Genomic DNA, 14,228 nt, shown 5'->3' on the forward strand with positions numbered 1-14,228 from the left:
TGATTTGCGAAAATTCCGGAATGAAATAAACTCGTAAACCGAGGTATGACTGTACACACACACACACACACACTCAAAAGAATCATTCACTACATTTCAGAGTTCTGAAGCAATGCAGACAAGACATGCAAATAATTACCTTAACAAAACAAACAAACACACACACACACAGACAACATCAAGCTACAAAACATGTGCCTCAGTAAAGTGACATCAAAGAAGTCTACTTCATGAAAAAGAAAAAGAAAATAAATCCAGAAAATGTACACACACACACACACTCATTATTTGTGTGAGTGGGCTCAGGGCCGTATTTTAAAACATTTCGGCGCCCAAGTTCACCTATTTGACAAGGCTTTCCTAGGAGTTTGGGGCATTTCCAGTGGTAGTTTTATGACCCTGGTGGTAGTTTGACCCTTCTTCTGTACCATGAACCTAAAGAAACACTCATTGGAACCTGATTGATGGCCTCTTTGACCTTTAGAAATAGTTGATGTGAGCAGCGAAAGTTTCTTAAAATACCAACCTCAGTCCTACCCAAAGATCGGTACTACGAGCTCTGTGCTCTTCCATAGGGGAGCAGCTGGCTGTCTCGAGAGACCCGCAGCAGACCAAGAGGTGAATTACACACACACACACACACACACACACACACACACACACACACACACACACACACCAAATACAAATCATACCAGTGGTATTGATACAATCTACCTGTCTTTAGAAGCAAAAATTGGGCACACCAACATCCACTACATGGTCAGAAAGGGGTACTGCTCTCAGGGGACAAAAAACAAGATGGGAGAAGGTAAGGAGAAATGAAAGGATAATAGAGGACTTAGTGTTGTGACACAGGCAGGATTATTGAGTAACATACTCTTTCCTGCTTCTTTGCTTTACAATAATTAAAAATGATACAAGACCAATACTGAGGCTTCACACGCACATTTCCGTACCCAGCGATGGTGCGTGGACACAAACACAAACATGACAAAAACGCTGCCACTGTGGCCTTAGGCTATGGAAATTGGATAAGCTTTGATGACCTCCAGGCACTGTGTAAGTAGGTATGTATGTGACGTCAAGCTTTTAACAGACTTATCATTGCTTGTCCAGGATTAAAAAAAATACTTATCATCATTATTTGTTATTATTGAGGTGGAGTAGCATACCAAAGGATGAAGGAAATATGTAAGTATGGGTAATAGGACAGGAGAAATATGTTCTTGGGCTTCATATCACAATCTTTGTACTCTAGGTCAGCAAATTGGTGTGTGTGTGTAATTCACCTATTTGTATCTTTCTGGAATGAGCTACAAGTTCATGTCATCCGTGGGTTACTTGCCTTTCATAATGCCAGACAACTATCCTGGGGCTCAGAACACAACATCGACTGATACCTGGTACCCACTCACTACTGGGTGTAATGAGGCACAGATGTAAGGAGGCTGCCCACTCATCTCCACCCTGCCCACGAACTGATCCTGGGGTCTCTCGGTTGTGAGCTGAGCATCATAACCACTAAAGCACCATAGCGTCACCTTGGTAAACAAACCGCCTAAGTCATTATTTTCTAGTCCTCAGGAAATCAGGAAAGAACTGTCATTGTCTCATTTGGCTTAAGGTTTAGGCAGACGTGAAAAGGTCAATTCTAGAACACTCAAACCCTGAACGACGAAGGCAACTATACAAAAATGGGCGTCACATGTTGAAAAATTGATGTAGACAAAAACCTGGAATTCACTGAAAAATGACTTAGGCGATTATTTGATGAGGGTGACGATATCATACACATGCACATCCAAGAGGAATAAAACAACTCCTGACAACACCCAGTATCCATTTCTTGCTTAGCGGACAGGAACATAGCTGGAAGGAGACGGCCTATCCATCTCCACCCTGCCCGAGAATCGAACCCGGAACTTCTCGGGTTAACTTCTGTACTACGGTGTGTGTGTGTGTGTGTGTGTGTGTGTGTGTGTGTGTGTGTGTGCACTAAATTAAGGCTTGCACTGTAGGGTTGCCATGTGGGTAGAGTATGCCAACAGGCCTTGAGAAGCTCGAGTATCAAAAGATTAAAACTTACTCCCAATACACAGTAAAAAAGGTACAATCTCTGAAGAGACAGATGATGACAGGTCTTACTGAACCCCAGTGTCTAAAAACTAAAATGCTTCCTTGCTAAATTATATAAATGTTTGATGACATTGTATCAGAATATCCTCCCTATCCTCTGACAATATCTGCATAAACTTTTTTTGGGGGGGAGGGATGATACATGACAACAGAAAAATCCACAGATGACATATCATGAAACAAGTTTTCAACACGCTTGAATTAACCCGGTAGCAGCAGGGATCATGTTTCTTAATGGTCCCTCCAAGCGAGAAAAATGAGAAAAAATCACCCCTCACACAAACCATTTCATAAAATATATCAAAGCATTTGTGATCAGATTATGTATCATCTTTTTTGGGGGTTATATCATGGCACAAATTTGTCCCGTTGCTGCTACACGGCAAAGCCACAAATTTGTCCCGTCGCCGCTACACGGTAAAGCCACAAATTTGGCCTGTCGCTGCTACACGGTAAAGCCACAAATTTGGCCCATCGCTGCTACATGGTAAAGCCACAAATTTGTCCCGTTGCTGCTACACGGTAAAGCCACAAATTTGTCCCGTCGCTGCTACACGGTAAAGCCACATATTTGTCCCATCGCTGCTACACGGTAAAGCCACAAATTTGTCCCGTCACTGCTACACGGTAAAGCCACAAATTTGTCCCGTTGCTGCTACACGGTAAAGCCACAAATTTGTCCCGTTGCTGCTACACGGTAAAGCCACAAATTTGTCCCGTCGCTGCTACACGGTAAAGCCACAAATTTGTCCCGTCGCTGCTACTGGGTTAAGCTCTAGAGCTGATGAAGAATGATGTAGTATGTCAGGAATTATATGAAAAAAAAAAATGTCTATCAATAGCTTTGCTTTCTAATCTACTAAACTGAAATCAATGTGTTGCGAATAAAGCAACACTCCATTAAGGGGAGCTGAGGTGGTGTGCCCATAGAGCACGGCTTTACATGAGGTGAGATCAGTGTTTTCTTAGTTTCTGACCGATAACTACAGTCGTCCCCCAAATAGTACGGTTTCCAATAGTTCCGTTTTGGTTTTATGTGGATTTTCTAAGATTTTTTAAGATTTTTAAATTTCCCAACAAGCATGAAATTTAAAAATCCTAAAAGATCTTCTGTGGCAATCCGTATAAAACCAAAACCAAACTATTGGAAACCGTACTATTTGAGGGACGACTGTATAGCAAAAGAACAAACCAACATCAATGAATACCAGTTTTAACGCTAACTCTAATTTTCTACCATTGTTTGTGTGGTTACGACCGTCTTGGAGCATAAAAATGACAAATCCAATCTTCATAGTACGACAATTTGGCAATGCTGAGTGAGGTGTATGACCAAGGGTGAGGCTTCTGACCACACCCTCCAGCCTTGTATCTATCTAGTTGGGGTAATGGTGGAGCACTTGTCTAGCTGGTGAGAGTATTTTCTATGCCTGTACTTAGAGACAGGAGTGAGAGGAGGAAAAGGAGAGTCATTAAAGTTTCCTTCAAAGAAATTAAAATGTGTACTACTTCTTGTCAGCCATACAAAAAAACTTGGGAACACTTTTTAAAGAAATTTTTCTGCTTTAGAAAACTGCTTTTTAGTTTCTTTTAACCCGGTAGCAGCGGGGATCATGTTTCTTAATGGTCCCTCCAAGCGAGAAAAATGAGAAAAAATCACCCCTCACACAAACCATTTCATAATATATATCAAAGCATTTGTGATCAGATTATGTATCATCTATTTTGGGGGGTTTATATCATGGCACAAATTTGGCCCGTCGCTGCTACACGGTAAAGCCACAAATTTGGCCTGTCGCTGCTACACGGTAAAGCCACAAATTTGGCCCGTCGCTGCTACACGGTAAAGCCACAAATTTGGCCCGTCGCTGCTACCGGGTCAATCTGATTTCTAAGTAATCAAGAGGGAAATTGTTGTATGCAGAACTTTGATCCCTTTGTTAATTCTCCAGTATGTGTGTGTCTGTGTTTATGCACTGGGTATTCAGGTTAGGCAAGGCTGAAGTGGGGTAGTGGGATCAATGAAGTTACTATAGCCTCTCCTCAATACATTCCCATCCATCAGTTCATGTGGCAATATGGCATCACACATACAGAGACATTCACAGAGTTGGTTTTCCTATGCTTCAGGACAGCTTTCTGTGTTCTAGGACAAGCACTAACTTAGCTTTCTGTGTGGTAAAACAAGCATTGACTTAGCTTCCTGTGCTCTAAGGGGCCGGTTTCACAGTTGCTTTGTTTGTTTTGATCGTTACCAATGGCGGCGATCGACGCTATAGTTTTCCATGTGAAACTGGCCTATGGGGTAGTGGCGGCTGCAGAGGAAGCGAGAGGTGTTGAGAGTGTGTGGCAAGGTGCAGGGCTAGGCTAACCCCGCAGCCGCCACTACCCCATCGGCCAGTTTTAAGTGGAAATTCTCTAGCGTCGATCGCCGCCATTGGTAACGATCAAAACAAACAAAACGACTGTGAAAGCGGCCCTAAGACAAGCACTGACGTGGCTCTTTTGCATCCTGGAACAGCCACAGGTATGGTTCAAAAGAGGAAACACACATAAAAACGAACATCAGAGACTTGGAGGTCACATATGCAGCTTAGAACAAGACACAAAGTCACACAACACTCTCCCCACTGTCCCTCAGCATATATATGGCTAAGGTGAGTACAAAATTGGTTTGGCTGTACATATACACTGTACATTAACTAAAATCAATACACCAGCCTGCCCACTTATTTGTGTTGGACAAGCACTAGGTTTTCAATATATATATGTACATGATAGATTAAGTTTGTAGTCATCACTCATAAGCTAAATCTGCCCTGATGCTGCCTGACTATGGGTAAAGATATACATGGTTATAGTAGTAGCAGTAATACATATGCATAAAAAAACATATCCAGTACATACAATTTGAGGATTAAGATTTTTCTGTACACGGTAGTGGAAGGGACTTAGGGTGCTGAGGATGCGAGCCCATGAGGGACTGTCTTTGTATGTCTCGTATAAATGCCATTAGAAGATTATAACACAAACTAATTCATACACTCTAAGCAATAGATTGTAGCAAACACTCACTGTATTACCCTCATTTAGTTCACCATAACCCCTTGGTGTGGGATTCTTGTGAGCCAGTGTCTACCATATCCACTCACTGTAATACCCCCTTGTAGCCCGTCCGCTGCGATTGGCACGGATTTCGCCTTCACTGGTAGCCTGGTAACATATACTTCCAGGTCTTTCTCTGTCTCTGTGGTGAATAGTGGAGTGTTTCCCATGTGGTATTGGTGTGCTGGATATCCCCTCCCAAGATACAGGACTTTATATTTTTCTTCATTGAATTGTAGCAGCCACTTTTTGTTCCATTCCTGTAGCTTGGTGATGTCTTCTTGTTGGAAATCCGCATTCAAGGGGTTAGTATGGGATTCTTCGGCAATGCTTCTGCACCTTGAACTTGAAAACACTCATGGGGAAGCCAATTAATCTTATTTGTGGCTTTTGGAAATACAGTCATCCCTCAAACACATCTTTGACTAATGTGTTTTCTCTCCTGTTTCAATCCAGCACAGCGATTTACAAATATACAAAACTTCCGTCAGACGCTTTGCCACTGTAGTCTCTGGGTAATAAACACACATACATATACGCAGCATTACTTGTTAAGGTGTGTGGGGCATACATCAAAACACACAACCATGCTATTGTTCTGAGGAAATCCCTAGAGAAAATTAAATGCTAGAAAAAGGCTTATTGATATACTGTATATCAAAATGTTACTTAAGTAGTCATGTATGTTCTTCTTATTGAGGGGATTACAGTCATCCATCAAATAGTTTGGTTTTGGTTTTATGTGGATTTTCATAGAAGATTTTTTTAGGATTTTTAAATTTCACGACAAGCAGGAAATTTAAAAATCCTTAAAAGATCTTCCGTGACAATCCGTATAAAACCAAAACCGATTTATTGGAAACCGTACTATTTGAGGGACGACTATTCTGCGTACAGGTTTGGGCATGAAAACATCCATTCCACCAAACAAAGTGAAGTGCAGGCAGGGAGTCTGAGGTTTTGTCATCCTTTAGAGAATTTAAGAAACCATGAAGTTACAAAGTATAACCATTCTGCAGGTAAAGGGATGGGCGATATATAAAAATACATATATATACAATATTTATCAGTAAAGCATACAGTTAATATGGCACTGGTGATGTTTTTTTCATCTTTAATTTTCATGGTCATAACAAGTGACTGGCAATACCCAGTTGTATGCGAGGAAGAAGTGGAATGCCAAAATTTTATTAAGTACGGGAAAGATAGAAATTAAGGACAAAAAGTTCGTAGTTTTAAGTATTTTTAAGTAAATATAAGTATCACCGGAGTCCGTTACCGCGTGGAACATTTCGGACTCACACTGACAACGCCACTCATCCACTAACTCAACATGAAGAAGTGGAGTTAGTGGTTGAGCGGCATTGTCGGTGTGAGTCTGGAATGTTGCACGTGGTAACAGACTCCGGCGATACTTATATTTACTTAAAAATACTTAAAACTACCTACTTTTCTCCCTAATTTCTATCTTTCCCATACTTCATTAAATTTTGGCATTACAGAGTGAGGGATTATTACCCCAAAACTTTATCTTCTGTGTCCGAGCCCATGCTATCAGACTGTTTCCCATCTGTGTCTGAGCCCATGCACTCCTAACAAGCCATTCTATCAGGCTGTTTCCCATCTGTGTCCAAGCCCATCCACTCCTAACAAGCCATTCTATCAGGACTGTTTCCCGTCTATGTCCGAGCCCATGCTATCAGACTGTTTCCCATCTGTGTCTGAGCCCATACACTCCTAACAAACCATTCTATCAGGACTTTCCCACCTGTGTCCGAGCCCATACAATCCTCCCAAACCATTCTATCAGACTGTTTCCCATCTGTGTCCGAGCCCATGTACTCCTCCCAAGCCATTCTATCAGGCTGTTTCCCATCTGTGTCTGAGCCCATGTACTCCTAACAAGCCATTCTATCAGGACTGTTTCCCATCTGTGTCCGAGCCCATGTACTCCTCCCAAGCCATTCTATCAGGACTGTTTCCCGTCTGTGTCCGAGCCCATGCGCTCCTAACAAGCCATTCTATCAGACTGTTTCCCACTCTCCTCACTTGCTTTACCTCTATATGTCGTCACCCTGTTTGCCAGGTGTATCCTCTCACCCTGTGTTTGTGTCCCTCTCATAACAAACTCAACAAAACATAAATTTACCCTACTAACCTACCCTAACCTAATGTCACCCCTCCCCACAGATAAAACTGAGCCGGCAACACGCTGTGAAAAGGGTTGGAAAGTTTCGTTTAGTCGGTGCAACATCTGTGGTCATGTGCCGGAGAGAGACAGGAGGGGAAGGATTTTTAGGAGAAGGGAACAGATCCTACCTATCTCTGCATGCATTTTCCTCTTTCTTTGAACCTATTTACACAGTGTTTCCCTGTCTCACTATTTTTTTCCCCTGAGTAAAGTTAACATTTTCCTCCACCCCCCAACAGACCAGCTGAGAAGACATATGCTTGTTTTCTATACTTCCATGAACGAGTTAAGTCCTAATTTGACTTTTCACTTCCAAATAGATCTTGCCCAAAACAACAAACTTTCAGATGATATACACACACACACACACACACACACACACACACACACACACACACACACACACTAAGTGGCTGGAGGACTTCCTAACTAACAGGGAAATGAGGAAGATTATCAGGGAGAGGTTTCCAACTGGTGCCCTGTGATGAGTGAAGTCCCGCAAGGTTCGGTGTTGGCACCAATAATGTTTGCTGTTTATATAAATGATATGGTGAATGGAGTGTCCAGCTATGTGAGTTTGTTTGCAGATGACGCAAAACTATTGAGACGTGTCAATAATGTGAAGGACTGTGAGGCATTGCAAGGGAACCTGGATAGAATATGGGAGTGGAGTGGTACATGGCAGATGGAGTTCAACCTTGGGAAATGTAAAAAAATGGAGTTTGGTAGGAGTGGTAGAAGATGCGAATATGATTACAAGATGGGAAGTGAGACAACATGCAGAGGAGTGGAGGAAAAAGATTTGGGAGTGACTGTCTCAGAGAACATGTCACCGGACAAACACATCAACAGGATATCGGGACAAACTCTGAATTTGCTGAGGAACATAAGGATAGCATTTGTGTACTTGGATAGGGAGATGATGAGGAAAATAAGTCATAATGATAAGGCCAAGGTTGGAGTATGCAGCACTGGTCTGGTCTCCTCATGATAAAAAAGAACATAAAGAAGCTGGAAAGAGTGCAGAGAGTGGCAACTAAGATGGTACCGGAACTTAGGGATTGGACTTATGAGAGACTCAATAGCATGGGGCTCACAACCCTTGAGAGAAGAGAAAGAGGAGACCTGATAGCAGTGTACAGGGTGGCGAGCGGAGTGGAGCATTTGGACAGAGAGGACCTGTGTGTGTGGAACAAGAGAAACGAGAGGACATGGAAAGAAGTTGAGGGCGACCACGTGTAGGCGAGATGTGAAAAAGTTTAGCTTCCCAAACAGAAGCATTGAGCTGTGGAATGGACTGGAGGAGGAGGTGGTCTGTGCAAGAAACATTCATGATTTTAAGGAAAAGTTGGACAAGAGTGGATAGCTCTTTTCCCGTATGTCACAACTAGGTAAATACAACTGGGTAAACACACACACACACACACACACACACACACGCAGGTTTGGAATGCCATATACCACTCAATTAAACAAGACTGCTTTTCTTAATACCCCATTATTCTTTGCATTGTCTAAATTGACCCTCTACAGTCTACAGGGAACTTCAATTCACCTTTTAATGAGATGTTCCTGTTCACATATAAAAATATATATAATTTATCAACCAAGCAAAACTCCACTCCTTATGGACCCTCTATGACTCATTAAACCCTCCAGTTAGGAAGTATTTATTTTCATCATGTTTTGCTTTTCATCACTCTCCTACCAAGTCACTCTTCAGTAATCCTAGGAAACCAAATGATCATAAAAATTCCAAAGTGCTGTGATGAGGAAGTTAGCAGTACTATGAGGTAAGCTTTTAAGGGCTTCATTCATGCTTCCTGATCATTTGCTGAAAGAATTTAGAATCACGTTCTTAACCCGGTGGTAGCTGCGGGGATCATGTTTCTTAATGGTCCCTCCAAGCGAGAAAAATGAGAAAAAATCACCCCTCACACAAACCATTTCATAATATATATCAAAGCATTTGTGATCAGATTATGTATCATCTATTTTTGGGGGTTTATATCATGGCACAAATCTGGCCTGTCGCTGCTACACGGTAAAGCCGCAAATCTGGCCCGTCGCTGCTACACGGTAAAGCCACAAATTTGGCCCGTCGCTGCTACCGGGTTAAATTTTCAGCTATGAGGCACAAACATAGAATTGTAAAATATCAGTTATATAGACCACCCATATGTCTGTACACAAAAAACATATTGCAGGGTGATTTGCTGAATCTTATATATATATGGTCTAAACTGCTATTTGATTGATTGGTTGCCTATGAGAGGATGAACTAAAAGCTTATTTTTTCATATAATTCTCTCTCTCTCTCTCTCTCTCTCTCTCTCATTACCTATCTGCCTTCCTAAAATCGTCCTTTTTTTCTCTCTCTCTCTCTCTCTCTCTCTCTCTCTCATTACCTATCTACCTACCTAAAATCATCCTTTCTCTCTCTCTCTCTCTCTCTCTCTCCTTACATCTTCAAATACACACACACACACACACAAAACTCATACAGTTCCATTGTTTACAGTACTGCAGGATTGGCCCAGGCCGGGTTTATTCTTCTCATCATGACCAAATTCATTATTACTTCCTTCTTTCTTTGGCAATAGTCATGATTACAGAGCCACAGACTTGTTTATCACTGATCTTTCTGTGTGTGTGTGTGTGTGTGTGTGTGTGTGTGTGTATTTACCTAGTTTCAGTTTTACAGGCCTGGGTTTTATGCTCGTGTGGTCCCGTCTCCATATCTACATTTATCCAACTCTTCCTTAAAGCTTTGCACACTCCTCGCCGATGCTACATCCTCACTTAGTCTGTTCCAAACCTCTTTATTTCTTTGCGGGAAGCTATATTTCTTCATGTCTCTCAAGCATCTTCCCTTCCTTAAATTTTTACTATGTCCTCTTGTGTTCCTGGTGGTAATTTCTTCTTTTGGTAGTAACTCCTCGTTGTCTACTTCTTCCATTTTGCTCAATAATATGTAGATTTGTATTAGGTCTCCCCATTCTCTTCTTTGTTCTAGTGTTGGTAAGTCCATTTCCTTTAGTCTTTCCTCGTGTGTGTGTGTGTGTGTGTGTGTGTGTGTGTGTGTGTGTGTGTGCCATTCACCATGATCTGATCACATGCTGAACTCAGGATTGCCAGCCAGTACCCTCCCTAAATGAGCTTGGGGTTCAGGTGATGGAATCTGGGGTAGATACAGCTTGAGCCTCACCATACCCACACACACATTCATGAGGCAGCACATAAATCCTGACTGACATTCGGTACCCATTCACTGCTGGGTGGATATGGTGTATGGATTAACCCGGTAGCATCAGGGATCATGTTTCTTAATTGTCCCTCCAAGCGAGAAAAATGAGAAAAAATCACCCCTCACACAAACCATTTCATAATATATATCAAAGCATTTGTGATCAGATTATGTATCATCTATTTTGGGGGGTTATATCATGGCACAAATTTGGCCCGTCGCTGCTACACGGTAAAGCCACAAATTTGTCCCGTCACTGCTACACGGTAAAGCCACAAATTTGCCCCATCGCTGCTACCAGGTTAATCAAAGGAGACCTCATCCATCTCCACTCTGCCCATGAGTTGAACCTGGGACCTCTCTGTTGTGAGATGAGCATACTAATCACTGCACTATGAAGCTGTGTGTGTGTGTGTGTGTGTGTGTGTGTGTGTGTTAATGCACACAAAAATGTCTGCTCCATCTTCTCTTTTATCTCCCCAATATATATCAATTCTTTTATTACTCTATACATGAGCAACTTTTATTTCTCTCTGTCAGTGCATCATATCCATTTTTATACTTGACAAAATACTTTCTATGACTTCTATACAGTCATTCCCTCAAACAGTACGGTTTCCAATAGTTCGGTTTTGGTTTTATGTGGATTAAGAAGATTTTATAGGATTTTTAAATTTCGCGATGAGCAGGAAATTGAAAAATCCTAAAAGATCTTGTGACAATCCGTATAAAACCGTACTATTTGAGGGACGATTGTATTTCACTTTACAGTCTCCTTTTTTCAGGCACACACACACCCCAGCTTTCTGTTTTCTTCATGGTATACATATATCACATTTTTTTCTGCCAGGGCTACAGAAACATCAAATTTCCTTCTTTTCAAGCTACACATCTATCACTTTCATTTTTCGGCTTCTTGGCACTCATAAATCACATATTTCCTCTATCTGTTACGAAGCATACACCAAAGCTTCATCCTGACTCACTCTTGAATTATCAGTGAAATCAGTTCCTACGCTACTGGCTACACTTCTACCCTTCTTCATCTTCTTCATTGTTTAACGTCCATGTATTCCCTGTGGTGGGGTTGGACGGGACATGAGCCTCCTCCACTGTTGTCGGTCCATAGCCATTTCTTCCGTGATGTTCAGCTTCTTCATATCTTCCTCCACCACCTTTCTCCACGTCCTCCTTGTCCGCCACTCTCACACTTTCTTACCCCTTTTGTTTGTTGGCCTCCCTCTCATAGTGAATCGATCAGTATTTGTACATTTAAATATGACACAGCTTTTCATTATTTTCCTTAACGTGTAGTATGTACAAGTTTAAGTGCAAATTCTTCCCATCTTGCCCTTCATTCTATTCCCTATTCTCTGAGCAGCACCATTATTTTCAACTTCATACCTAATTTCATTAAAACAAAACTGTCATACAGCTTAGCCTTTTTAACCCGGTAGCAGCGGGGATCATGTTTCTTAATGGTCCCTCCAAGCAAGAAAAATGAGACAAAATCATCCCTCACACAAACCATTTCATAATATATATCAAAGCATTTGTGATCAGATTATGTATCATCTATTTTGGGGGGTTGATATCATGGCACAAATTTGGCCCGTCGCTGCTACACGGTAAAGCCACAAATTTGGCCTGTCGCTGCCACACGGTAAAGCCACAAATTTGGCCTGTCGCTGCTACACGGTAAAGCCACAAATTTGGCCCGTCGCTGCTACACGGTTAATTACTTAATCCTCTCCCTTTTCAGGCTCAACCTTTTCCTTCATTATGGTTTCCTGCTTCCAACCAAATATCAACAGAAGCAATATTGTGCAGGTATTGTATGTCTCTATAACCCGGTAGCAGCGACGGGCCAAATTTGTGGCTTTACCGTGTAGCAGCGACGGACCAAATTTGTGGCTTTACCGTGTAGCAGCGACGGACCAAATTTGTGGCTTTACCGTGTAGCAGTGACGGGCCAAATTTGTGGCTTTACCGTGTAGCAGTGACGGGCCAAATTGTGCCATGATATAAACCCCCAAAAATAGATGATACATAATCTGATCACAAATGCTTTGATATATATTATGAAATGGTTTGTGTGAGGGGTGATTTTTTCTCATTTTTCTCGCTTGGAGGGACCATTAAGAAACATGATCCCTGATGCTACCACCGGGTTAATCTTCCCATTAATTTCTCTTTCATTACTCAGCCTTTACTACTGAGTGAGAAAAATACACCACCATGACTACCATCCTTACTTCCTTCAATTCCTTTAGTAATCATTTTTCTCCTTTCCCCTTACTGTTACTTTCCCTAATCTTTTTCTTAGGGTACGTCCACACTGCACATGGTTTGGTGGGAGGGTAGAGGGTACCGGAGCGGGTCAGAGGCAAAAACAAACACATGTTATCTAATACGAGTGGCCATACCTGACGCGGGTAGCGGGTTCCCTCCAAGCTTACCCGATACCCGCATCCTGTATGGTCACTCCTATTAGATAATGTGTTTGTTCTTGCCTCTGACCCGCTAGGTGTCCTGATACCCTCTACCCTCCCAGCAAACCGCCCTTACACAGGGACGACAAAAAACAAAACCTTGATCCCCAGTATCCATCTCCACATCTCCCAAACAAATCATCAAGTGAAAGAAAACACACTCTGGGAATACTTAAATTGGCAATCTTTGGTGATCTTTCTGTCATCTGTTAACTATAAACAACATCTTTCCTCTCCTGGAGCCCCTATTTCATGTTCTGATCTGCATCACAAAATGTAGACACTACCTTCTCTTCCATAGTGACATGCAGTGACCCATTAAACACACCATTTTCTTTCTCGTTTCCTCCATCTTCATTTCTTCAGTCTGCCCCGTAACTCACCTTGTCCTCTTCCTCTTCTTCCACCCTCATAACACACTAATGTCTTCATATTCATCAGACTGCGAGTCACTACACTTCCTTTCACTGTGTTCTCATAAGTAACCTCTTCTCTGTATGCCTCTCAAGTTGCTAAAAAGTGTCACCAATGATAGCCTGAAGCTCTTGATCTAGCAAGCCATCGTTCTAGACAACACACAGGCTGCACCTTCTCACTTCAATACAGAGACAAAAGGAACAAGAGAAGAAGAAAAGTTCCTCTCATTCTCCTCTCGACGCCGTCACTCAACACTGATGGCGCTGAGCTAGTCTTCCCCAGGCAATGTATACCACCATGATGAGCCTGGAGCTTCAGTAGGGGGTGCAGGAGCAGTGTCAGGACTGCTTGCACGACGTAAGGGATTTAACGCTAATGCAAGATATGGGCTTCCGTCGCCGCCTTTGTTGCTGCTGTTGCTGTTTGCTGGTGCCATTCGGTTTCTCCTGAAGGTCTGCAGGGGAGAGCTCCAGTCTGTTCTCTACTTGGTTCCTGGTCTCTGTGGGGGAGATAGAACATTTTTTCATTGGTGTTGAGGTAGATCTATTAACGCCTTGACTGCGGATTTCCTACAAGAAGACATCACCAAGCTACAGGAATGGAGCAAAAAGTGGCTGCTACAATTCAATGAGGAAAA

General features: G+C 42.2%; 1 protein-coding gene across 5 annotated transcripts in view; it reads right to left on the reverse strand.

Moving 5' to 3' along the window:
• Nucleotides 1-833: 833 nt before the first annotated feature.
• Nucleotides 834-14,228, reverse strand: part of LOC126989007 (serine/threonine-protein kinase stk11-like) — a 54,812-nt gene continuing 41,417 nt past the window's right edge. Inside the window, exons 8-9 of one of the 5 annotated variants that reach the window (XR_007742748.1) lie at nt 7,285-14,090; nt 834-7,066 (exon numbers count right to left, since the gene is read on the reverse strand). Coding sequence is in view for 1 of the 5 variants with exons in the window: in XM_050847482.1 (XP_050703439.1) it covers nt 13,930-14,090 (161 nt within the window). In the remaining 4 variants the exon portion in view is untranslated. Of the gene's footprint in view, nt 14,091-14,228 lie in introns of all 5 variants that reach the window. The other 4 variants (XR_007742747.1, XR_007742746.1, XR_007742740.1 and 1 more) reach the window with 4 other exon arrangements.

Source organism: Eriocheir sinensis, chromosome 6 (assembly GCF_024679095.1).
Source record: "Eriocheir sinensis breed Jianghai 21 chromosome 6, ASM2467909v1, whole genome shotgun sequence".
In the NCBI taxonomy this organism is placed as follows: Eukaryota; Metazoa; Arthropoda; class Malacostraca; order Decapoda; family Varunidae; genus Eriocheir; species Eriocheir sinensis.